Genomic DNA, 27,341 nt, shown 5'->3' on the forward strand with positions numbered 1-27,341 from the left:
TTCTTGTTAGCCTATTTGTTGAAAGCCAAGTAATATTGATATCAGTAATTCCCATTACTGGTATCAGTACTCAGAAATGCCGGCATGGCCCGGGACTAGACTTGACCGCTAACATCACGGTTCTGATCAATGAACGGGATGTCATGTCTTACATTTTATACGACTTATTTGACATCACAGTGGGATATCTCTGTATTTACATTGGCTATTGTTTTATTTCACTGCATGTTATATTAACCGTATATTAATGGGTCGTAATGTCGATGTAACTGTCTTGAGGTAAAATTTATGACAATATAGGCGAATTTTATATAATATCAAATATTGAAAAAAGACTTTTGATTGAATGTCGATTTAAGCTTGATGTATAAAACTGCTCTGCACTGTACGTGACAAAAATTCAAAGTTTACATGTTAATGATGAAGAAGATCATTTTGTGTTAGAACATACTCATTGATTCATGGAGGATTTACCCTTCCAAGAACAATGAAAGAGCTGTTATGCTTGGTGAAGGGGTCAAAGTGAGAGGAAGGAGAATGGAGAACCAATACTTGATCAGTGTCTGGAGAATATGATGTTTGCAACCCAAAGCATTTGAAAAATTTTTTAAACTTCAGATTGTGAATCTACCAAATGAAAGCACTTGATTGGCTGGGCACGGTTCAATTGAACCGACATTTGAAGCCAAAGATCATCCTCCATTGACAATTCCTGTCCATGTGAAAATGCAGTGTTTGTTTTAAGGGTTTTACGGGGCTTGCAACACATTGAGGTCATATCAGCGCCTGTAAAAAGGAAGAAAACTGGATAGGTTTGGTTTGTTGCTTTAGGTCTCTTCCAACACAATTGAGGTTATATGAGAGACCGCTGAAACAAAAAAACAAGCAATCTAACAAAAATAGTACAAATGTCAATCAAAAGCATAACCTAAAGATATCATAAGCTAAATTATAAATAACCAAGAACAAACAGGCAGAGGATTTACAGGAAAAAAAATATCCCCTGTCAAAAATACAATCACAAACCAAAGAAGCAGGATAGGCTAGTAAAGAGAAGAAGAAACGACATCACTATCAGATCGTACACCCATGTGAATATCATAGGTATATGATTCAAGGGTGATGCTCCCATCCAACCACCCGCAAAACTGGATAGTAATAAGTTCTAGAATAAGAATTAAAGCACACAAGAAAAGGTAAGACAGAGGGGAAATGGTTCAAATAGGAAACAGATGTACATTCCAAGAGCACACTATCAAAGTACTTAGTTTGAGATCACCTAAAAGTCTCATCCAGACAAGCACATATCCCCACTGAGAGGAACACACTCAAATGTTTACAAATCATATGTTAAAAATGAAAAGAGTAACAGTGCATAACAGACAGATGATTTATAAGTAAAAAAATATCATCTCCAAAACAATAATTATACATTCGACTGTTTCCCTCTCAGCCAAGGACTCCGACCAAAGTCAGGACAAAACCAAGCAATCTCACTCCAAGACAAAGACGGAAAGCAATTGGAAAACAGAAGAGGGGATAGAAGACCCAAGTACCTCCCTGCCCACTTTGGGAGGTAGGAACCTCACCTAGCAAATGCAGTGTTGAACTTTGGTGTCAGCAGACTGAAGAAGGGTTCAACAGCCTCAACATCTCCCACATGCAACATAGATTGATAGATATTGAAATCGTCTAAGATTGAACATTTCATGATAGAAACGTATGTAGAATCCGGTTCTATAAACCAGTAATCTTCAATAGATGAGCACTGGTCTCGATCCATCCTGATAAGAACTAAGTTCTTATAGATTTCAAATCTCACTATCCTTTATTCTTAAAGCTGCATACTCATTGATTGATTCTATAATGTAATCTATAACCTCATCTGTCAAAAAGAGACGAAGGTGGACCATATGGAAGAAATCTAAAAGAATTTAGGGATTTGTCATCCTCATTACAAATATTCCATTCATCTTCCACAGCATGATCGTTTGATGGAAATAATGGGCCTGCATTGTGATCTATCTTCCTACATTTTTCAAAGCTACTTACTGAAGGGCCTGGTGTGTTGTCAACATTGTCATTGCCAACACTAGTAATCGGACTATCAGTTTCTTTGTCACAATTTGAATCACTAGATTCCCTGTATCCATCACTGTCTGAACAATCAAAGTCACTATCATCAAAATTATCCATTACAAAGTCTTCAGTAAAACGTTTAGGGGGTCTTGTTACTTGTTCATTAATTTCCTGATCAGCCATAAATTAGAAAAAAAAAGTAAACTGCTCAGAAAACTATCACCTTGCATCAAGGAAACAAGTTCAAGACTTAATTGGACCATCGTTTCTCCAGATGGCTGCTGTTTTCGTATGACAGAACCATCAGTGTTTTAGATGGTTGCCATCTTATGATTAAAACCTCATGGCGGCTATCAGTGTGTTTGATTACATCTAAAATAAAACTGCCAGATAAGAGGCGATTGATTCAAATCTTTTTCTTTTTTTAAAAAATCTGTCACACATCGTACTGCAGACTTCTCAAAGAATAAAGATAAGTCAGTGGTAGGTGATTAAGATTCTAACAATTTCTTATTTGTGGATGATCCAGGGCTCAGGAATAAACAAATTTCAGACACAAAGAAAGTAAGTCCACATGCTTGTAAAAAGACTCCCAATTCCCAAATTTTCTGTTATTGTTATTTCTAATTTTGAATGACTGGAGTAGGCCATTTAATTCGGTAGCGTTCAAAAGAGTGGATTATTCATTATTCAGACAGGACGTAAATCATACTTTTCTAAAGTGATATAATATGTGGGATTAGTTGCCAATGAAAGGGATTCGTAACATTATATTGAGGTTGATCCTTTTAACTGCAGAAGTCAAGAACGGCCATATTTAAGCCTGTGGTTCAGAACATTGCAAGTAAACGTCTGGACAATATAATAAAAGCCATAATGCCTTTCTCTATTTCTAAAGGAACAAATGCTTGGACAAAAAATTAAAAAATGATGTGATCTTTTGCAAAAGTGCACCTCAATTAATGAATCATCCATTATTTTGCAATATTTTCACAATCATGTGAAACTGCTTTTTTAATTCAAGTTTTGTTTCATTTTCCATGTATTCATTTTCAACACAAAATTGATAAATCATTAGAAAACATATCAACAGAAAATTTTCTACTCTGGCCAGCTTCTTTCCGCCCCAGTCCATTTCTCGAATTATCGACTGATTTTAACATCAATAAACGTTGTACGTACAGACTGATTAAAAAACTTTCGTTCATCTCTTTTCATGATAAACTTTTGGAGCCCTTGGAAAAATTGGCCACTTCTCCTCAGTCTGCCCTAGAATTTTATTGGAAATTAGCAGTATAATAATGTAACACATACAATTATTTTGATGGAATGGAACTACTAACGAAAGCATATCATAAAATTGGTTGTTAATTAGCATAAATCACCAACCACACCGCTGTAATATGTGGAAACACAAAAAAAATTAGCATTTTGATATTATTTTATCACACTTTTCAAAAGCTGGCAACAGGAGCCTATTAAACATAAATTTTCCTTTGGGTTTCAATTGAAATTATATCTTAATTCAAATGATTAAGGGAAAGTCTAAAAAATCTGTTGCAAATCATGTCCATTTATATCAGAAGCACTAGATTTCTTTTCTTGACAGATCTTCTCTTATCTCTAGGTAATGGTCGCCTTTTTCAGTTCATAGTTTGAGATCACGGGTAGTTCTTGAAGAGAAAATGTCCCATGAGCTGTCTGAAATAAAAATTTTAAAAAAGTTAAAACCTGGAATAGAAAAAAAGAAACTGATGAAAACTTTTGAAATTTAGCCACTCATTCTTTTTCTCTGAGTTTTACAGCACATGTACACTCTAAGGTCAAACCAATTGCCAATAAAAAGTAAGATGAGAGAATAGCAAAAAGATAAAAGAATTCAATTGTCCAACAAAAGAAAGAGAAAGGAGATATTGTCAAAAGGGAACATACGTAGATCCAAAGGATCAACTAATTGTGTATCTGGTACAAATTACTCAAAAGTGCTGCCTAATAATTTGGTGAATTCCCAGCGTACAAGATACACTGGAATGGTTATGAGTAAATAAATAAAAAATAACTGACAATATCAGTAAGAAGAGAAATTATTCTCAAGGGAAAACCCTCTCCAGAAAAGCACCAAAAGAAGATCAATTAAATTAAATCTGCCAGTCATGGCTACGAACACGGTTTACAACACTGTGTCGTTCTATTCTGGATAAGATGAAATCCATTTGGCTTGCTGGATTTCTTGATTCTGTTCTAAACTACATGCATGTAAATGTGCGCGTAACATTGATGTAGTGCAATTGAAGAGGTGTTTTGTTTTTGAGCAAAAAACTACCCCAGCACAGCCACACATCTTGACCGCAGCCAGTCAAATGACCCTACTGCGGCAACACACAAGAACAATACAGACAAAAACATTTTGTTTTCAAAATTGAATAAACAAAAGGGAAAACAATAAAAATGAAGGTTTTTGAAGCTCGTCCATAATTAAAAAACGATAAAGATTTGAGTTTTGAAAAAAAGAAATTGACAATCAATTGCTAAAAGTGGAGTATGAAAATGTTAACCAGACATACTCAAAATGTTTCACAAATTTCATAGCGGCACTCTGACAGCTTTTAAGAGGTCCAGCCGCAATGAGTCTTATTGTAAAATTCCTGGACCCAAGCGTAACTACCTATTAGTGTGGCTAAAGTATGCAATTGATAGCAAAAACACTGAAAGCACAAGTGATAATACTTCTTTTACATTGATTTAACCCACATGATCCATATTTGAACGAAAATCAACAAATGTATGACGATGTTTAAACGTCGTTATATGAAAAGAAGGTCAGACAAGTAGATTGCTATAAGTATGTGCAGTGTCGCAAATACCAAATACCCACAAGGGGTGACAAGAAAACAACACGTGTCAGAAAATGAAGCAACAGAGGTTATTCTGTAAAATTGAGGTTTTCCCATTATCAGTTTGAGTGTCACACATTATGGCCATGTTGGGGAAGTGATCACAGTCAAGTAGATTTACTCTCACCACAATTAATTTACTTGAAAACATTTTCACCTCACAGTCTATTAATTTATTTGTGTGATGTCTTAACTTACAGATGCAAGTGGACTGACTTCCATCCACACAGCTAAAAGAGTGGTCAGGTTGACAGCTGTCCCTGAAATCTGATAGGATTAAAAAACAACAAAAGGTGAATTGACTCATACGAAAATATATAGGCAGACAGGTAGGAAAGTAGGTAAGTAAATGTATACAAGAGATTAATTGGTGAATGGATGATTGGATGGATTGATGGATATGTGGATGGACGGATGGATAGAGTCTAATCCATTTTGCATTTGATGCAAATATAATACAATTTGTGATAACAATGAAACAAACTTGATAACAATTAAACAAAACACATCATAAAACATACACCAATAGTTATACTCTGACTGAGTGAAGGAGTAGAAGTTAACGTTTTATGTAGCCATAGCATAATTTTGCTCCTATGACCCTTTAAAAAATTTCTATTTATCATTGTCACGGATTTAAGGAGTGAAACAAGTTGCATTCCCTTGACATCATTCAAAGAATAACTAGAGAGTAATAATAAGATCCCAGCACAGCCAAAGAAAGAAAAAAGCCCCCATCCATTTCGTATGCAATTTAATATCAAACTAAAAATAATTTATTCTATAATGATATGTGGCAAATCTTGCCCAAGAATCACGATTGAAACAAAAAAAAAGAAGATAGAATTTAACAATCAGAATGCAGAAAAAAAAATATATGAAAAGTTGAATTTCCTTTCAACTTACTCCAGAGAAAAAAATTTTTAAATAAAAAAATTATGTGATTATTTTAATAAAATTGAAATGGATGACAGGTCTGTATTGATATCACAGTTATTTATTTTTAGGGACATAAAGAAAAAATAATGACCCACCATATGGAGTAATTTAGTGTGTCTAATATCCCCATGATTCTGGTTGTGTGAACTCATTAGGCGTCTGCTGATGTAATCTCCATGGTCAGACACACTCGCTATCTGGCAACAACAACAAAATAAAAATTTTATGACTATTAGGTGTGATGTCTATCGCACCCTTGTCAATTCACTATACTGAATAAAGACTAAAACGCCTCCAGTATCCAATGCAAATAAACCAAAATTCAAATACAAAGAAAAGATCAGAGATTAAATGTAATAGGCATGTCACAAATTATGCTAAAAGAAGACAACAGCTAGTATAGTAAAAAGTGGTCGTTCAGAGCCATTATGAGGCCCGTGCAGCCAGAGTTTAATCCTAGTTTTAGTTTTAGTTAAACCGACAATAGCAATTGCTTTTTACCCATTGGATAGGATGCTAGTCTATCGCAAAGTACGTCTCCCCCCCCCCCCCCCCCCCCGAATCTCACAGAGTAACGAATACTAACATTGTCTAATGTTTGTTCCATGGATTTTCTTTATTTCAGTTAGAAATGCCCATGGAATCAAAATTAAAAGAAAAAAAATTCCCCTTATTCATCCCATAGCGGAAATTTGCATGACATCCATGCAATAGAGTTAAACGTTTTGAGTGATTCTTTGTCTTCATTGGGGTGTTTTATAAATGATAGTGAACTCACAAGGTTAAAGAAGTATGTGTGTATTAAAAAAAAAACAACATCCCCCCCCCCCCCCCCCCCCCCAAAATTCGAATGTAATTATAACAAAAATTTTACTCGGCTGTTACAAATTTTGGTCTTTCATTTTGCTTTATTTTTGGTCCAATTTGCATTTATTATAAAACGATTGTTATCCTTATGACACAAACATCAGTAACTTACTGAAATAAACTTGTTTCGACTTGGGGCCCAAATTTCCACTTGTGTTTTTCTACGCTCCTCTCGTCTTAAAGAAGAAGCACAACAGCGCACCAATCTGTAGAATGTGTGGAAATACAACAATTAAGAAACGAGGAATCTACCTATAAGAGAAGGAGGAGGATATATGGCAAAAGCTCATGTCTTAAATTTAAATCAAAAACAAACGAAAAACTCAAAAAACACAACCAAAACAACACTAGTAAATGTGAGCTTTTACACAGCACATCTATTAAATGTGATCAAAGGGTTCGAACCCAACATCAACATTGAACATGTTTGGTGATACATGCAGCTAGTAAGGCCCTTTCATATATATTTTTTCAACAGCTAAGATGCTGTTACCAGCCCAGTACTCATTTCACATCTGAATATGGTGACAAAATATAAGTAAATAGTCCTACCCGAGGACTCTATTTTACAGCAGGATTCTAACCTTTGACCTATGGATTACAAACTGAGTGCCATATCACTAGTTTATAAAGTCACTCAATTAGAGGGCAATAAAAAACAATCAGTGTTGACAAGAAAAAAATAAATAAAACAAAATAAACAGTTGCATTGGTGCTCGACCAGTAATTTGACTTAACTTGACTTAAGCCCTTAACCCCAGTTGGAGCACAGGCCATCAATGATACTTTGCCATTTGATTCTTCCTTGGATGGCTTCTCCACCTGCTTCCATGTCTAACCGCTTTTCCTTGCTTCATCCACCGTGCTTCTTCGCCAACTATTTCTTGGCCTCCCTGGTCTTCTTCTTCCTTGGGGATTCCATGTCAGAGCCTGTCTTGTGATGTTTCTCTAAGTCTATGACTCGACTAGTACAAATCTTTATTTTGTGACCAAGTCATGCAGTATTGATACAGTTACAGTCAGAGAATGGTTGATAGTAAAAAAAAAAACTCTGGCAACAAATTTGTGTTGTGGGTCAGGGAATTTGCACAGATCATCCCACTTATCTCTGATGTGAAATGCACCTGACTTTAAGTAGTAACAGATAATGTAAAAGTACTGTACAAAAAAAAAAAAAGGATTCCGAATTCGAAATTTTTATGAAATGAAATAGAAATTCAGTTCCAGGTGGCCTGCAAGAGGAATAGATGAACCAATTTCAAGTACATTGAGAATTCTGAAATCCTGAGAAAGTACTGGATAATTGCTTTTTCCCCCCTGATATATCAATATATTTTTTAATAAATGGAATTTAGATTAATGATTTTTAAAAACCCACTTTAAAAAAAACAGCAGACTATTCCTTCCAATCACTCAAATATGGAAATAATTACAACTGTACATGCTATCATTTCATGTATGAATTAAAATAAGTAGATACTGAAATAAAGCCACGAATACTTTTTTCACTCTATCTTGACACAAGAAATATAAAGGCAGACCACCCTCGTCAATTCACAATGTCCTGAATAGAGACCTAAAACGCCTCCAAAATAACCAAGAACTGAAATGAAAGGAAGATTCTCTGACATTAGCATCCACAGCAAAAGACTGAGAACTGTGGATGGAATTGATGCAGACGATTAGAGAGGTAGCCGAGATGATTAGGAAGTGAAAGGCCTTAAGTCAGTTAGTCAGTCAGATAACAAAAAGATGTCACAACTAGAAAGCTTTTGATTTTCCTTAAAAAAAAAAAAAAGGGTACCGGAGTCCCATTCCCTGAATATGGTAATATGTCAAGGTGAACCAACTGCCTAAAATTAAATTTCAATCAAAATGACAGACAGACATTTAAAATAATAGGAGGAAGTCTTGGGACAGTCAAAACATTTTAGATCTAGTTATCAAGTGCTAAAGAAAATGTAAGGTGAAGGGGATGAAACCAAATGGTTCCATTCAAGAACATGGTCACAAAACTACATGGGATTAAAAAAAAATATATATATAAAAGACACAGTTATAGAATCACCATGGCTCCTGAAGGAATTCAAAGGTTGGCCCTCACCCAGTGGATGCCTATGAATGATCCCAAACTGACCAAAAAAAAATTAATAAAAAAAATGCATGCTAATATCTAAAATTTGTCATATTGATCAAAGTTAATCTTCATATATAAAAAAAATATTCATTAATTTGTGACAGTAATAACATAAAAAATTAATTTAAAAAATAAAAAATAAATAAAAATGATATTTTAAAGATTGCTCACCGTATAGAAAACCCAAAAGATGACAGAAAGTTCCACAGAGTGTCAACCATATCATCAAAACAAGATTCTGCATCACTTTGAGTTGTACAACAGAAAGTAGCAACCTGAGTGTTTTATATAACGAACAAAAGGTTAGTTACTCATCCTCTTCCTTTTTCATTAAAAAAAAGTGACTACTTTTGATAAAACGAAGTATATGACATGGAATGTGACCAGTTGCCTCAAAACGGTTACCATATATGAGTAAAAAGTTGCAATGGTGGACAGGAAACTTAACTTTGGTTAAATGCAATTTTGGTTAATTGCAACATTTTCGCTGATCCTAAGGTGTTGCAATAATCCAGAGTGGACTGTTCTTAAAAAAACTTAAAGTGTGTTCATTCTGACTTTAAACTTGATTTTCCACATCTTTCCGACATAATACTAGATTGACACGATGGGTCACAAATGTGCACATCCTAAATCTAAATGATACTAAGCTGCTAAAAGCTGTGGACTGTAAAAAGTAATAAACAAAAATGAATATATGAGCTTCAAAAAAGAACAAAATACTAAACAAGGAACATTTCAGGCTCAAAACCCTGCTTCAGCCAACAATAAAAAAACAAAACAATGAAAACATAACTACATTACTGAAAAGATAACAGATCTCTGGAAGAGAAATATTCTGCACGTTTTCTTGGTATAAAAATATTGAATTGTAATTGTGGCCCAAGTAATCCCTGGTGGCCTAAGTAATCACATGTTACCGTATCTAAAAGAATATTATTAATTTATATACTAACTCTTTTAAAAAATTGAACTTATTACTATCTTATCCCTAATTTCAGACTGATTATTCTTGTTGTCTGTCAAAGTCCATCCAGTATATCATCACAGTCGACAAAGCTTGCCTCTCACAAAAAAAATGAAATCCTATCGAAGAAAAGGAATCACCTGAGTTGTTTGAGCTGGGCCATACAATCCATGAGAGTGATCTGTTGTCACTGTCAGATGGAAAAATTATAAATGAAAATTTACTCTTTCCCACAAAATTGGAAGCTTTTTACAATTAATAATAATAATAATAATAATAATAATAATAATAATAATAATAATAATAATAATAATAATAATAATAATAATAATAATAATAATAATAATAATAATAATAATAATAATAGTTAAAGACAAAAGAGGGCAGGGCTTTGCATCATGGGTTTGTGAGGTCGTATGTGACCATTAGGTAAGAGGCTAGGTGCCCGGGCATTTTCTTGACAACATAGACAATGACAGTTGTAAAGAGAGACAGCGATGATATCCTTTGTTTTGGGATTGACAACTGTGCATTGTGACCAACGGGTTTGGTGAGAGCTTATTGTCTCTCATCATGGCTAATCTCTTTGACTCTTTCAAATGTTGAGAACAAACGAGTGAAGGTTAATCCGATCTGAATAAGATGTCGGCTTGTATCAAAGCTGCTTTTGTTTGCCAAAATCTACACAGGACTGCCATATGGCTTTTGTTACAATCAAATTGCTCAGTCTATGGTGGACTAAGAACAATGTTTGAGTTTGAAATATTTGAAACAACTGGTTTGAGTTTACCAAGCGGCTGTGTAGTCTTGTGGTATGAAACTTGCTTTCGGATCGGAAGGTCCTGGATTCGAGCCTCGCTTGGCGCATAGTTGATTCCTTGGAGATGGCTCTTTACTCACATTCTCTCACCGTATTCAGGTGTAAAATGAGTACCTAGTCGTTAACAGCGTTGTCTCTGTCCGAAAAAATTGTAATATCATCTAAAATGTGTCAAGTCCCGTCCTACAATATCAATATTGCTGTTGGCCAGGGACCCCTTGTAAAGCACTTTGAGCACGTTCAGTGGATATTGCGCTTTATAAAAGCTCAATTTTTTATTCTTTAATTGTTAGAGTACAGTTCTTTTCATGCCATAACTACAAATAAGGAAATATATTCAGACCATACTGAAATCATCAACTTACCATTTCTGTAATGAGGGCCGATTGCAAACATCTTGAGAGGAAGGCTGGGATCACCAACACACAATTTGGCAAGGTAAGCTGGTAGAAACAGAAAGTATACTTTATCATTAGTTAAAATAACAAATGAGTTGTTTTCATGTGTGTGTGTGAGTGTATGTGTGTGTGTGTGTGTGTGTGTGTGTGTGAGTGAGTGTGTGCGAGAGTGCATGTGGGAATGTGTCAGAGACCATGATAAAGTTAGTCATTAGATTACACATACCAGCAAAAGTCATGAGTGACACACCAGACAAGTGATTCATGGGCTCTATGTCTCTAGAGAGATGTTTTAATGTCAGGACCTGGTAAATAAATAGAACACTGAAATTATTATTCAATAAAATTGTTACATATATCCAACATTCACTTTATCAAACTGTAAAATATTGCAAAATTTAATTGGTTTATATCACACAGTAAAATATAAAATATACAAAATAAAAATAGAGCAACCCTAATGTCTTTGATCACTGATGTTCAATATTTGTTCATTATGATGCAGGTGGGGGTTCACAGCAAAAATCGTACCCTTGTGAAAAAAAAATGAATATTAAATTGTCCCGACTATCGGGTAACCTTTGTGGTGTAATTGTAGCATATCTGATCGATAATCAGGAGGTCAAAGGTTCGATCAGCAGTCGAGGCAGCCTGATTTTTTTCTTTCTGCTTTGTTGTTGGAAAGTTTTATAAACATCTTTTCAGATTTTTGTAAACTATCATCACAGTAATTACAAAATATATTATTAAAAAGTAAAAAACATCACAAATATTGATTATTTCTATGATGAAATGGTAAAGTTTTAAAACTTTATCAATAATCTGGTATGGCAATTTTTTGCAACGCTTGCACAAAATATCATTGATTTAAAATATCACTGATTTTCATTGAGGCCACAATTTTTTTCCTTTCAATATTATAGCTTGTGTAGAATGTGAAAGATAATTAATCAAGAGTAGTTTCTTTTTTACTATCTCATTTTCTTCCTTCTTACTGGCGCTGATACGACTTTACATTTGTTGCAAGTGCTGTGAAATCTTTAAAAACATACAAATAGCTTTCTCTTTCATGAACTAATTATGGGTTTTTAGGAAAATTAATCGCAAATTTTGCTGTTTTTAGCTTTCAAAATTTGGGATTTTTTTTTCTCCAAAAACCGCAATGTCAGAATAATGAAGGTAGTTATGTAACCAATAAATAGTTGTGATTTCTACTATTTTCTAGAATGGCTTGAATACTATGAAATAATAAAGCAAGATGAGAAAATAATATAACCATTGGTAGGAGTTAGAATGAATTAATAATTACTGATGTGATCGTTGTTTCTATAGCAAATAAAATAAATCGGTTATTTCAATAAATTTTTTAATACACCAGAAGCTTCTTATGTGTATTTAATCATATTTGACACTCTTGACTATACATCAATTTAAAACAGTCAATTTTTAAACACAGATAAGAAGTAGTTTATATATTAAAACTATCAAATATAACAGTAACAGTGTATGAGAGAAATTTGATTTAGAAGGGAAAAAATAACATTTCATCTCCCAAAAAGGAATTATGCATTGAACTGTTTCCCTTTCCAATAATGATCCTAACCAGTCCTATAACAAAATCATTAGAGGATAGAAGACAAGCCATGATCATCTTACCTGGCCCACTATGAGAGGTCATAACCCCCCCCCCCCCAACACAAATGATTTGACATTTATCCTCTTACCAAATATTAAAACAATAGACAGTTGATAGAAAACATTGATAAGCCTAAATTTCGGAAAAATGTGTTAAAAATTATTCTAAAAAGAAGAAAGCGCTACAATTTCAGAAAATAATCAAACCCACCTCATCTTTTTTGTGAACATCCTGACCACAGCTCTCCTGCATAAGAGATTAAAAACGGTGATGAACAAGAAAGTTAAAGAATAAAAGAATAGATAAAAAAAAGCACCATACAACGATATAATTTTTAACAGAAATATATATTGCATACGAGCTTTAAATATATTCAGATTGATTAAACAGTCTAACCACCAAATTTGACCTATGAGAAAAGTATAATCTAAAAAAAAATTCCATCAGGATTATCTAACTCAGAAAAACAAGAACAAGGTAAAGTGATTGGGGTATACAGGGGCTCCTGATATATCAGTTGGTAGGGCACTCATTTCACAATCAAAGGGACCAAGATCGATCCTGGGTGCAGTCGAGATTTTTTTTTTTTGATTAGGTAGCTGGCTGGGTCTGTTGGATCTGGTGGGAAGTACTTTGCGATAGACTAGCATCCTATCCAAAGGATAGCAAGCAGTTGCTATTGCCCGTTTCACACTATTGAACCTGGGATAAACTCCAGCTCCCTGGATAGGGGTATAAAATTCGACTCATAAGTAAATGAACTGGTTTCAAATCCACATAAAGGCCGATATAATATTGCTGACCCCTCTGTCAACTCAGCAGTTGTTACGTCTGTCAGAAAGTACATTGTGATAGACTAGCACCTTGTAGCAAGAAATTATTCTTGTCCGGTTAATGCAAAAGAAATAGGATTAATTCTGGATCCATGAGTTTTATGGTTCTGAAGGAAAACTTATCTGACTCTCTCTCTTTACCGACTTTCTTCAAGATTTTTACTGAATTGTCATATAGATAGAACGATTGAAATTTTAATCTCAAATTCAAAAGCAATAATTACACCCTATAGAGCAAAACAAGCTCTACAGAACAGCATTAAATTCTTGTAAATAAAATAAAGCCTTTTCTTCAAATATTCTGATTTATAAAACAAATCTGAATAAGAAAAATGTTGCTCGTATCAAAATGCATGAGATGGTTTTCCCACAGTAGTTCATGAGAGGATTAAGGAGATATCTTGAGGAAAGGGGAGGGGGAGAGGAGAGAAATGGTAATAGGATTAGCAGCCTTGGTAAATTTAAAACCTACCATAATGGGTGTCTTAAAGAATTCTGGGCCTGACATCAAGCGATAGTTTTGATTCTGAAAATAATGGCAGGCAAAGTCTGAGAGTTTCTTAGCAGCATAGGCCAGTTGTCCTTTGAGGTAATAGGCCTGTGGTCCAACATTGCTGGAAAAAACAAGCAAACATACAATCAAAAATTTGAGGTGGCTCAGGAGAGCTCTATTAACTTTCCAATATGAAAATTAAAATTTTGTGGAATTCGGGCTGATAAACGTCACGTAAATGTGACAATTTTCATTATTTTTATTAAGTTATATCATTTAAAGACAAAAATGTGAGATTCTAACAAAAGGAGGGTCTGGAAATAAGAAAATGAAAAAAAATGATCTAAACTCAGTATAAAAAGCAGATTTTAACGCCGAGGTTATGCACAGGAACTATTTATGAACAAACTAAACTTTTTTTTAATTATTTTTTTTAAAGACACGAGCTTTTCTATCACTCTATGTGCTCAGGGTGCTTTACAAAGGTTCCAAGCCAACAACAACACTTAGAACAACATGTAATGCCTCAAATGTGTTATTACAAATTTTTTTTAAGACAGAGACAGCAATATTACTGGCCAAGTACTCATTTTACACCTGAGTGAGGTGAGAGAGGCTTTTCCAAGGACTCAGCTTTGCACTGCCCAGAGCATGAGTCGAACCAAGACTAAAAAAAAAAATCTCAAAAGCATTTGGGAATTCATGAGTTAAAGCTTGTTTCATTCCATAGATCATACGAAAAACTTTTGATCTCCAATACCAATTTCATGGAGTAAAAAATAGGAAAAATTTATTGGTATGTAATGCCTGTAACTGTTGTTTTCGGTATGATTTGACCAGGTTTCACATAACAATGATTTACCTTAATTATTTTTAAAGTTATATTTTAGTAATACATACATAAGATCAGAGTTCATCTTACTCCAGTGTATATTTTAGTAGGCTTAGAAAAACTTTCTAATATTAGATTATCATTTCTTTAACAGCCTTCTCTTTGAATTCATTTCAAATTAGTGAATACTTTTCTTTCAACCTTTTGTCATGTAGCCACTTATTATAAAAGCTCATTGATTTAACCTTCATGACGCACTGCTCTCAAGAACTTACACCTGATGGTCACATTATTCCACTCCTCATTATTATCTATGTCTTCGAGAATTATATCTTACTCTCAGGACTTTGTGGAGAACTTCACTATTTTTGATTCCCATCATCAAGATGCCGGAGCTTCCTTGGTCATCTTTGCCAGTCACATTACTGTCAAGATTTTATCCTGACAGGAAGGAATTGCAAGTATTCTCTGACTGGAAGTGGAACCCCATAAGTCAGCACGCAATATCTTACATTATCATCATCTCAGCAAGATTGCATAAGTTACGTAATACCATCATATTCTCATTTGTAACTGTGCTCACCATTCATTTAAAAGAATACTCATTTCATTAAATTTCATCTTTCTATTCACATCATCTTAAACAAACTCGTCATTTGTTCTTTTTTTTAAAGTAACAAGTAAATTCTGAGGGCCTTATTTATCACATTTTTATTTTATAAATGTAGTCCAGTTAGCTCTTGGGCGCTCATAAGACCATGACACCAGGCTTTTCTGTACTGACACAAAATTCATTGAACTATGTTGAAGAGTAAAATGCCAATCATACTGCATCCATAAAAACTATTGGGGAAGCACAAAATAACTCATAAATAATTAATAAATCCCTAATTTACATGGCTTTGATTGAGAGTTTTAAGTACTAAAGACAGATCTATAACTGTCATCAATTTCCAGTTAATAAAATACTAAAGCCAGCCGTCAACGTAAAACCAGTCTTATTTTGTAGTTCACAAACTGTTTAAAACTGAGCTTTCTAAATCAGCCCATTCGACTCTCAGTTGACTTTTGAGAAAAAGGGGGTTGGATAGTTCAATTGATAGAGCACTCGCTCCACGTGCAAAGAGACCGAGATCGAACCTGGGTGGAGTCGAGATTTTTTTCTGACCTTCCTGCCCACCCAGCTGTGATTGGGTAGCTAGGTCTGTTAGATCTAGCATAAAGTACTTTTTAATAGACTAGCATTCTATCTAAGGGTGGCAAGCAATTACTATTGTCATTTCATGCTATAGAAATCGGGATAATCTCAGGCTCCACGGGCCTAAAACTTGGTACCGCAGTACAAACGCAGGTAGCCTTGCTAAGTTCAAAGCAAATGTTATAAATTTCTGATAAAACACAGATGTCAGTCAGGTAGCAATGACTATCCTGCACAAATCTTTGGGCCTCTTTTTCGCTTACGAAGTGCCCACATTCGCGTCAAAATATGGGACGAAGCCGTTTCGTATATGCTATTTTAAAAAATTAATTACAACGCTGTTTATCGATGAATATGACTGAAAGTTGGCGCACAGTTAGAAAAAAGGTCATTTTAGATTATGTCAAGCGACAAAACTCGTGCGATTACCAGAAGACCGTTAAAAATTTTTTTTTACTCTTTGGAGTAAAATATTTCTAAAACTACCGGGCGTGGAGGTTTTGTCTCTGACAAGGTAATACATGAACATTTCTTCTTTTTGGTTGTAAAATTTCATATAAATATGACGAGTACTTTTCCCGTATTTTACAAAACACCATCTTAATTTGCTCTTCAAGTTTCAATCTTTTAATCCACTTATTACGCAAGATACAACGAAAGGTCGAAAAAAAAATGCCGAAAAAGCGTCCCATATTTTCACGTTTTTTTCCTCTTTGCGGGTCATCCAAATAAATGACACATTTAAAACTGTATAACTTGTTTATTTATGAATGGATTTTCAAAATTCAAAAAAAATTTTACTCAGTGGAGATAGGGCTTGGATTTTAGACAAAAATTTTCCTCAAAAAGAGAAAAAAACATTTTTCATAGTCATTGCTAAGTCAGGATGCATTGACTCCCCATTACACAATCATATTTTTAAAAACTGGCAAGCAAATAATTGGGGTGGGATATCTGGATGACTCAAATGGTAAAGCACTTGACTCACCAGCTTCAAAAATGGGTAGAATCCGGGGAGGAGGGAAAGTCCTTTGAAAATTAATTTGAAATAATCAGATGGTATCCAAGGAGCATGTATCAGATATTGTTTTTAGTGATCAACAAAAATCAGGATGACTTATCTTCTTCTTCTTCGTTCCCATCCTATTGGGATTTAAGCATGCAGTGGCAGTTTCCAGTTTCCTGTGATATTTGCGCCTTCCGGCCCCGCTGCTCTGTCTTCGGCGTGCTGTTTTTCAGGATTTGCTTCCTTAGCCTTTGACCATCCAAGGTCTGTCCACAAGGCAGTGGCGGTTTTGCTTCAGAGTGTCCTTCTCTTAGATGGATTGCGGTCCCCCGTTTACGAACTCCATCTGTCCGGGTTTTTGCTCAGAGTGTCCTTCTCTTAGATGGATGTCGGTCCCCCGATGACGAGCTCCATCTACCCGTGGTCAGATGGTCTAAGTTGGGAATCCGGGAGGATGTCCTGTAGAGAGTCAGTCCCTTTTCACCCCTCCCCTACGTCGTGGACAACACCCACACCCAAGGGTGTGGACTAGGGAAAGCTGAACTCGACGGTTGATTTCCTCCCTTCTTCCTTCCTTGTTGACGATGCTGATCGTTGTAGATCATTCTTGGTCTGGCCTCTCACTTACGATCATCGAGACACGCAAGCCCTCCGACCGCGACAAGGTCATATAATCCACCGGAGAGAGGATTACTTATAACTTCATGGGCCTAATGACTCCAAAGGACTTATTTCTGATTGAGTCCCTTAGTTGTATACAACACAGTGAATACTAAAATGACAACTCACATGTAAACTACATTTCAAAGAGCTTGATGGTTTCTACGAGTGAATGAAACTAAAAAAAAAAAATTACACAACTCATAGAAAACAACAAGACTCAATACTGTACAACCAGTTTTGAATAAGCGTGTCCACAAAATTATAGATCAGCCACTGATAAGGGGACTGAAGCAGGTAGCAAAACACATTCATTCAGTAGGCATTGTCCTACCAAAAAAAAAAAAAAAAAATTAAAAAAAAAAATTAAAAAAGAGGAAAGCCAGAAGCAGTTAGTTTCAAATTTAAAAATCATGATGAACCTTTACTCAATGGACCCTGGGTGTGAATATTATTTTAAAATGAAGTGACCAATTCCATTGGCTCGATATCAACAGCAACGATTTTTGTTTATTTTGTTGATTGTGTGTCAGTCCCTTGTTTTCCTTAAGTTTAACGCAGGTGGATTAAAAAAAAATAAATAAAATACAAGCTTGAAAGTTATCAGAATAATTCTTTTTTTTTTTTTTTTTTAATTGGCAAAGCTGGAGTTTTATTTGAAAAACTATTAATCAAATATGGTATATATCAAACATGAGTTATATTGATAACGTCATATTTTATGAGACAAAGCGTTTATAATTTGTTGTGATCTAGATCTGATATGAATTATTGTGATAAATACCATTGTTAAAGAGATTTGTTTTGTTTTTGTTTTTAATGGGTTTTACGGTGCTTGCAACATATTTAGGTCATATCAGCGCCAGTAAAAAGGAAGAAAATTGGATAGTAAAAAGATTCTAGAATTACAATTAAAAGGACTTGAGGAAAAAGTAAGACAAAGGGGAAATGGTTCAAATAGGGAACAGATGTAGATTCCAAGAGCACAACATCAATGTACTTAGTTTGAGATCACTTAAACGTCTCACTCAGACACCAGCACAAGTCCCCACTAAGAGGAATACACTAAAATGCTTACATTATACATTCAAAATAACAAATATAACAATACATAACAGAGAAACGATTTATAATGAAAAAAATATCATCTCCCAAAATAATAACTATGCATTTGGCTGTTTCCCTCCCAGTCAAGCACTACAGCCAGGGCCAAGGAAACAGATATTGGGGGATAGAAGACACAGTAAGTGCCACCCTGCCCACTATGGGAGGCCAGAACCTCACCCAGTTAAAGAGATTTCAATATGTGTCTGGAACAATATGGGTGTTAAAAAAGATTTGATTTAAAAAAAATCGTAATGCAAAAAATAAACAAAAAACTAATAAAGAATAGCAGACATTTTTAGCTTTTCTACGCATTTGGCAAAAGTTCATATCTTTCCAGGTGAAAATACGAAGGATATAACATAATTACTTACCTAAACTTAATAAGGTCAAATTCTTTACCAATGTCCACATGACTCAATCCAGAACTTGTACCTGTGACAGGGAAAAAAAATCTTCTCATCTACTCTATCACAGGAAACCAAGTAAAGATCTAATATGTATTGATTCTAAAAGATATTCCTTTTACACAAAGTAATTTATCCTCTTAACGATAAAACTTTTCAACATAAACTTACTCAGAAGTCTAAACCCTTATAATATTAAGGTCTTATTGCTGTAAAAAAAAAAATGATTTAAAAAAAAAAAAAAAAAAAAAAAAAAAAAAAAGAGACAAACTCTAATGCAAAATATTTCCCCAAAATAAAAATGATAAATTAGATGATAATTGGTTTGTTTTAAATACAAGCACACTTTCAAGATTATAAAATGGTTTTCAAAAAGTTACATGGGCGCCTTTTTTTCCGTACTAGACCCCATTCACTTAATCATCATTCATTATTGAATATTAAAAGGAAATACTATGTGCTTAGAGAAACGTGGTTTTGGACAATAGGAAAAAGTAGTATGAGTTTTGAAATGAATTATCGGATATAACGTCCAGTTCGCATTTGGCTATCAGATTTCTACACATGCAAAGATAGGTTTTTCATAAATTGAAATAAATCTTTTGTATCAGCATTTCAAGAACAGTGTCGATTTTCTCGTTGGCATAAGCTCAGAAAACAAAGTTCCTGTCAAGTGTAATGTTCTATTTTAGGTACTTAAATATATAGGAAAGCGCAGCACAATTGCCTCTACTTTATTCCATTTCAGGTGATCAAACACTTTGCTTATGCGTATGTTTGAAAACTAAAAACAAAACTTTTATCACCTACTTCCTAAAATCAAACTGTATACTCTCTCTGCTTAACAACATTTGAATAAAAAGATTAAGTAAATAAAAGCAGTAACAATGGGTGGATATTTAACAGTGAAATATTTTTCAAAGAATGCAAAACACTAAAATAGTTTCGTAGGAGTGGGGTAGTTGGGAGTGGGGGCGAGGGGAGGAGGATGAAGGGAGCATAACATCTTGGTGAAGTTTCAAAACGCAAGCTTAGATTGTCATATTATAATGTTCATTGTATTCTATTTCATTCTGTTATGAACTAACCTATCTCACAAGGGTTTTCTTTCACAATGATGGGGCTTTCCAAAGGCTGTAAGAGATTTTTAAAAACATAGTTGAACATACAGTTAAAATCTCGTTATATAACCATGTTTACATTAGAAATAGTAAAAACTACTAACACTAACTAAATTGTTCAGCTTTCAATAAATAAGTACAATATACAGGGAGTGAAGATTTCGTAATTGGATCTTTTGTTAGCATAATAAACAAACACAACTCAATATAAAAACTAAATATATAACACTTGGCGTAAATGGTGGTACCAACAAACAAACAAAAATTTTTTAATGAAAAATGAAAAATAACAAACAAGAAAGAGTAAGAGAAGGCCTTTTTATATGGCAAGTCGGGGGAATAGGTCATAGGCATAAAGGTCTTATTATCATTTAGTGGCAGCTTTGCCTAAAAGAGGGTGGTGAGAGAAAAGCAAATGAGCACATTCTATTGCTGGGCTGTGGTTAAGATAGGAAATAAGTTAATCATCTGACACTTTGACTTTCATATTCTGCTCCTCACTCTAAAATTTTTCAGCGAGCTGGGAAAACAAATTCAATATGCTATAACCTAAATCTGGTTCTTAATACTTTCAAATGGTGATATCCATATGAACCGTGTATGAAGTTGGTCAGCAAATCACCAGCTATTGCTGGTTAAAGGTTCAAAAGCTTCTCTCCGTTGTCACTTGCCTCTTCTAGTCATGCCTTTCCATCACCCGTGCATATCTATTGTTATTACCTCCCATCTTGCCATTTATGTCGTCTTATATGATGTTAACATCTTGACTTGAAAATTGATTAAATGTGTCTTGCAGTAGTTTCCAAAAAAGTTTAACTTCTCTAGATGCATCATTAGCTATGGCATAAACTTGCAACACATTCATTATGATTCCATTCTGACTTGTGAATGAAGCTGTCTGTATTCTCGCTGCACTTATCTACCATCTACTACAGTTGAAGCCGGTATTTGGAACAACACTTTATCAGAACAGCTGCTTAATTGGAACAATCTTTAGGAGACAGAATTTTTGTTATATAATTTTGACTTTAATCAGAATGCATACCGGTTAATTGGAACGATTTCAGACCTTTAGAACATGGTTACAATTTTTATTTCTTTCCAAGAGAAATGTGTCTCTATTGACGATAACAATAACAGAATCATTCAGTGTCTTTAAATGAACAAATAGGTCCATTAATTAAAAACGATGTTGTAGTATATTATACTTTACCTTTACCCTTCGACTGTCCTGGAGAATGACAAGAGCTCGTATAAATGATGAAATGATTGTTTTTAATGGTATGTATATTAAAATTGCACAATGTGTTATATATGGTAAAACAGGATTCATGTGTCTTCGATTCATTTGGCCTGCATTTGGGAAAGGATTGTTGACAGTTCATCATACATATGTGTGTCATTAGATATGATAATTCATTTTCTGGCTCATCGTACCTCTGCATACATATGTAATGTTAACATGAATATTAAATGTTACAAAAAACAGAGGATAACATTTTAGAAACTGAAAGGATGCTCAGTATTGGCCATTGTTTTAATTGCTACAAAAGACATGTGTGTATTCTTGATAGGTTGTTCCAATAATGAAAGCCACTTGTGGAATTAGTTAATTGGAATGTCGCTTAATTGGAATGATTTTTGCATAACGGTGCTGCTGCAATTAAGTGGCTTGCACTGTAATCGTAATGTTTTACCACACTCTCTAGCTCAAGTAGATTCAAATTTCATATTCAGTGTTTTTTGTATTTTTCTGATTTGAATATATTCATAATTAAATCACTAGCCTTCATCCTTTTTTTCTAATTCGCCTTTAATGATTATCACTTATTTCCCAATGTCTAGGAAGTTTATCGTATTAATTGTGTATCCCAGCTTCCCATGTTTTTTTTTTTATTATTGTCAGTTAAGGTAATCTACTTTAATTTTACACACTCTCTCTCTCTCTCTTTCTCTGCATGTATGTGAATGAGTGCACACAAAATGTCAAAATAAGTTTTATGAAAAGAAATTCACGAGGACTTACAGTAGAAGTGTGAAGGTCGTTGGGTAATTTTAACGCAGTCCTCATAATTTTATCCTCTAGTGACCAAATATCATTCTGGAGAAAGAATCATGAAAAAAATATGTCACTATTTATTTTTGTTTTTTAAATTTTGATGATGATGATGATGATGATGATGATGATGATGATGATGATGATGATGATGATGATGATGATGTTGACAATAGTAATGATAATGAGAAGAAAAAAATTTTCATTTGTAAAAACAGTAGAAAAGCAGTCTTTAAGAATCAAAATGGAACAGGGAACAGTGTATCACATTTTCTGCAGCTTTAAACACACAGTCTATCTCAACTTTGAATTTGAGGTTAGTATATTGTGAAGCACTTTCATTCGTATTTACCAAATAACAGCTGGATGTAGACAGAGGGGTCAGAAAAAAAAAATTACTTAAAAAAATTAATTCTTCTTCTTCTTCTTTCCCATGTCTTTATGGCTGAAGGTCAACAAGATGTATGAACGCTGTGGTCTTCCCAAGCTCGTGCTGAGACCCATAGAGCTTCAACTTTAGTGTAGTCCTCTCAGGCCAAATGGTCGCCGTTTGCTCATTGTACTTTGTACAGTTCTGTAAATCATGTTGCCATCCTACTTCCCCTCTCCAAATTCACTAAATAAATAAATTAATTAAAAAATCAAAACTGACTTTACCTCAAAATAATGAAACCAGTCCATTTATGTGAGAATCACTTTCTTTACCAACTGAGCAATAAAAATCCCCTGTATCTCTAAAACGGCTCAAAAAACAAGAATAAATAAAATAATATATAAATAAATGATTAAATAAATAATAAAGAAATATGCCTAAAAAAAACCAGTTCAAACTTTGATGACTATGTAATGAAAGGTTGGACAAAACAGTAATACTTTACCATCAGATTTTTCATTTTACTTTTGCACTCATTCAATTCACTGTAAATGTCATCTTGCACTGTCATGTTGGGCGCCTGGTAAAAGAGATGAAAATTTTTTTATTTTTTTCCATTCAATATTAACAAACTAGTCCTATGAGAGCCCACGTATCCTCGTGTCTCATCCTAGACTAGAAAGGTCCCACCCAGACATAGATAAAAATGACATTTGCCACAAGGGATGCACTTGAATGTTTCCAATAGTAACAAGAAATACCAATACCTCCTACAGGCATGTCTTATCTAACTGGCTCATTATCAATTATCAACAAAAGCCTATCAGCAAAAGGATCTCAACCACAGACTAAGCAAAACTAACTGATCTCACACAAGGACAACAACTTCCCTTAGTTTTAATGATTTCATTAATTAAAGGAAGACAATGTTTCCAACATTTGAATACCTGTTTTTTTTCTTTCCCTTTCTTTATCTCAAGAAGTAATTCTTTCCGTCTTTTATCCACCTCCTGTCTCTTTTCCATCACATTTGTCATTTCCTCAAATTCAGAAACCTTGAGTTAGAAAAAAATAAGACATTAACTTTTTATCAGAGAAAACATCAGCTGTTATGTAAATATATGTGAAAAAAAAAAGAACTGAGATAGGACCACTTTATACAACATCATCAGAAAAAAATGAGTTTTGTTCTATATCTGGTTCAAAACATGAATTACAGTGGTCCTATCTAATCGGGAAATGTCCATCAGTGACGGTATTGTTAGGATAAGCCAGGTTTTCTGAATTGCCAGCACTGGAGTACTTAAACCCTGCACAATGCAAAGGAGATCTCTGTAGAAGTATGGCCGTGAAATAAACTAATGTTGATGATCATAATATCATCATAATTATTATTATTAGTGGAGAACCTGCAATATTTGCAGAGAAATAAATGCTATCAGGAACAGGTGGTCATCTATTATGCTTATTATACTACTGTATTGTATTTTTAGATTTGCTGGTAATTATGTGCTCGATGATAGAAATTTGACATTGGCTATCAAATTTCTCATAACTGCCAGAATTTCTCAAGTTGTCTGGGAGGGAATGAAAACTTGAAATTAAAGAGTCGGGGTATTGCAGTGGGCTTTAGAAATAAGTTACAATATGCATTCATTAAATGACACTGGCTAGAAAATTAATATCACAGAGGCTAATACAAATGTAAAGATAGTAAATCACACGAATCACTCTCTATATTCATTGACCAAAATATTTGTCAATAAAAAGTGTAAAGCTAAATTTAAAAAATTATCTTACATATTTGTGGTATTTTTCTACCTGATAACAATCAAGTTAGTCAATTTCATTAGTTTGCTACTACTGTACTTTTACTTTTACACAACACTTCGGTTCTTGCCTACAATAAATTGGTGAATAACAAAAATGATACAGTCAAGACTGTCGGGACTGCGGTAAAATGTTGATATAAGCGAGATGTCGATATATCAGTTATTCTAAAAAATGAAAGGTACACAAATGGGAAAATGCCAGAAAATAACAAGAGAAGTCAATCTTGATGGCCTTTAAAAGGGCCAATTTGAAATTCATGACGGTTCACTTCATATGACTTGTAAATAGTCTAATATTGTGGTCCATCTCTAACGCCCAGAATAATTTTATGGAAACTTTCCTCAGCACTGGCATTGACCTCAAATAAGGAAGCACCATCATGAAGTTGCTGTGAAAAACAGTGGAGGGTCTCGATAGCTACTATAGTGGCATGGCTGGAAACTGGTCCAAATGGTACCTTATCCTCATCTAACTCCACATTGGCAATGGTGTCCTCTAAAAATTAATTATTTCGGAGTGGTATCGAGACTGAATACCAGTAATAGTGGCATTGACCATGCCCATTATATTGAGACCATCAGCACTGCATTTGAGAGAAATTAAGAAATAGTTTGTGTTTTTTTTTTACAAGGCGGGGGGGGGGGGGGGGGGGGGTAAGAGGTCTGAGGTCTGTTTCGTTTTTACCAACACTCAGTCTTGGTTCCAGACCGGGATTGGCTGGGCAGTTTGTGAAGACAGATAGACAGTCTCGCACGTAGTGGGTGATGTGGAGAACATTTCTCATTAGCCTATTTGTTGAAAGCCAGGAATATTAATATCGAGAATTCCCATTACTGGTATCAGTACCGGATTTGATGGCACAGCCCGGGACTAGGCTTGACTGCTGACATCACGATTCTGATCGATGACGATTCACAGGATGTTATTGGACAATATTCTTAGTTTTTCTTTGACTGTTATTTTACATCGCAGCGAGATCTCTCAGCATTGTCATTGACTGTTGTGTATTACTTCACTGCAGGATATATTTTTTATTATTATTTTTTTAAAGACAAATTATGGCCGGTATCAATGGTTCGAATGTCGATATAACCGTCTTGTGGTAAAATAATTGTCAATATAGTCGATCAATATTTACCAATGTTATACAGTGAAAAAAACACATCGGGACTTTGATGTCATGTCGATATAAGCATGATGTCGATATAAAACCGTTGTCGATATATCGGATCTGCACTATAGATTAAAATAATATTGTGAACAGTTTGTTTACTCAACGGAATAAATCATAATAAATATCATGGGTGCAAGCAGGGTATGACCTAAAAGCCTAAAATCCATTTCCAATAAATACACTAAGCCTGAAACTTGTTTTGAAATATGACCTACTGCCTCCAAATGATATAATGTTGGAGTGATCTAGAGGCCGAAAATGAATCAAAATCCATTTTAAAAAGCCAGCATTCTGGGTGAAGCCGGAAATCTTGCACCCGTGTAATAATGATTATCTTACATGGTCAAATAATATTGTTTAAAATCTTCAAAAAAATGTGAACGTTTATTCTAGAATTTTAATTTTAGTTCCTCCCATTATTTTTGGCTGCGGTTATTCAGAGTCGACTCTGAATAACTGTCTACAGTTATTCAGAGTCGGGGAGTCCACTCTGAATAACTGTAGACAGTTATGAGTGATGAACTTCCAGTTACCAACCACACGGTTTTTCTGTTTTTTTCTTCTCTCCTACCTGTTTAACCCTACGGGGAAAAAATCGTTTTACTTTTTGGTATTTTCTTGTCTCTTCTGTCATGGCAGTTTTTTGCATCGGTGATTTGCATTGCAGCCGCAAAATTTGCAATTTTTTGCAAATTGTCGAGATTTTGAAAAAAAAAAAAAAAAAAAATTTTAAAAATATAGTGGGGACCAGTGATGATAATCTTCCGCGGATTTCTGGGATTTTAGGATTTGTTCATAAATATTCCGTTGTTTTTGTCATGTCAAACATTTTCTGCTCAGTGGTAGTTCAGGGGGGAAAAACAATAATATGCCTTCTATCATTTTTTGACACCTCTGCTCAGTTGCATGAATATTGGTGACACTCCTTTATTTATGACGTTAGTCTAGACACGCTGGCGCCAAATGTCAAAGGCAGCACAAGACACATGGTGGCCATGAATGAGAAGATGACCGAAAGGGAAGGGGATGGAGCAAATGGGTGTAAATATTTGTGTACTTTTTAGCTGTAACATGAAAATACATTCATTTGACGATTTTATAAGGTTTATAAGCGTGTCTTTTTTTTTTTTCTTCCTTTTTAAGTTTTGTTTTGTTTTTGTTTGATTGTTCTGAATTTGTTAATAGAATTCATTACAACTTGTGTCTAATTATAAAACAATTTAAAAAAAATAAAAATCAATTCATTAATTCTTTCTCTCTCTCTCTCTCTCTCTCTCTCTCTCTCTCTCTCTCTCTCTCTCTCTCTCTCTCTCTCTCTCTCTCTCTCTCTCTCTCTCTCTCTCTCCTCTCTCTCCTCTCTCTCTCAGCCACCCTTCTATCTTCATATTATGTTTATAGATATCATTTGGTAATAGAGATAAGTTAGGCTGATCGATTTAAGAAATGATTGTTTATAAGCTAATTTAAATTTGCTTTGTTGATGGAATATGTTTTGCAATTGATTAAAGATTCTT

The 27,341-nt window shown here is 34.4% G+C and overlaps 1 protein-coding gene across 2 annotated transcripts in view; it reads right to left on the reverse strand.

Annotated features, from left to right (window-relative positions):
• Positions 1 to 2,744: 2,744 nt before the first annotated feature.
• LOC144980019 (serine--tRNA synthetase-like protein Slimp) overlaps positions 2,745 to 27,341 on the reverse strand; it is a 25,713-nt gene continuing 1,116 nt past the window's right edge. The window contains exons 2-17 of one of the 2 annotated variants that reach the window (XM_078927458.1): positions 23,768 to 23,875; positions 23,326 to 23,400; positions 22,418 to 22,492; positions 21,605 to 21,622; positions 20,359 to 20,404; positions 19,238 to 19,298; positions 14,043 to 14,184; positions 12,948 to 12,983; positions 11,328 to 11,406; positions 11,069 to 11,146; positions 10,024 to 10,073; positions 9,088 to 9,191; positions 6,892 to 6,985; positions 6,008 to 6,109; positions 5,172 to 5,240; positions 2,745 to 3,780 (exon numbers count right to left, since the gene is read on the reverse strand). In XM_078927458.1, the coding sequence (XP_078783584.1) occupies positions 3,703 to 3,780; positions 5,172 to 5,240; positions 6,008 to 6,109; positions 6,892 to 6,985; positions 9,088 to 9,191; positions 10,024 to 10,073; positions 11,069 to 11,146; positions 11,328 to 11,406; positions 12,948 to 12,983; positions 14,043 to 14,184; positions 19,238 to 19,298; positions 20,359 to 20,404; positions 21,605 to 21,622; positions 22,418 to 22,492; positions 23,326 to 23,400; positions 23,768 to 23,875 (1,215 nt within the window). In that variant the 3' untranslated portion in view covers positions 2,745 to 3,702. The remainder of the gene's footprint in view (positions 3,781 to 5,171; positions 5,241 to 6,007; positions 6,110 to 6,891; positions 6,986 to 9,087; positions 9,192 to 10,023; positions 10,074 to 11,068; positions 11,147 to 11,327; positions 11,407 to 12,947; positions 12,984 to 14,042; positions 14,185 to 19,237; positions 19,299 to 20,358; positions 20,405 to 21,604; positions 21,623 to 22,417; positions 22,493 to 23,325; positions 23,401 to 23,767; positions 23,876 to 27,341) is intronic. The other variant, XM_078927459.1, reaches the window with a different exon arrangement.

The sequence above is a fragment of the Berghia stephanieae genome, chromosome 9, assembly GCF_034508935.2.
Source record: "Berghia stephanieae isolate SIO BIC M18660-M18661 chromosome 9, UCSD_Bste_1.3, whole genome shotgun sequence".
NCBI lineage: Eukaryota > Metazoa > Mollusca > Gastropoda > Nudibranchia > Aeolidiidae > Berghia > Berghia stephanieae.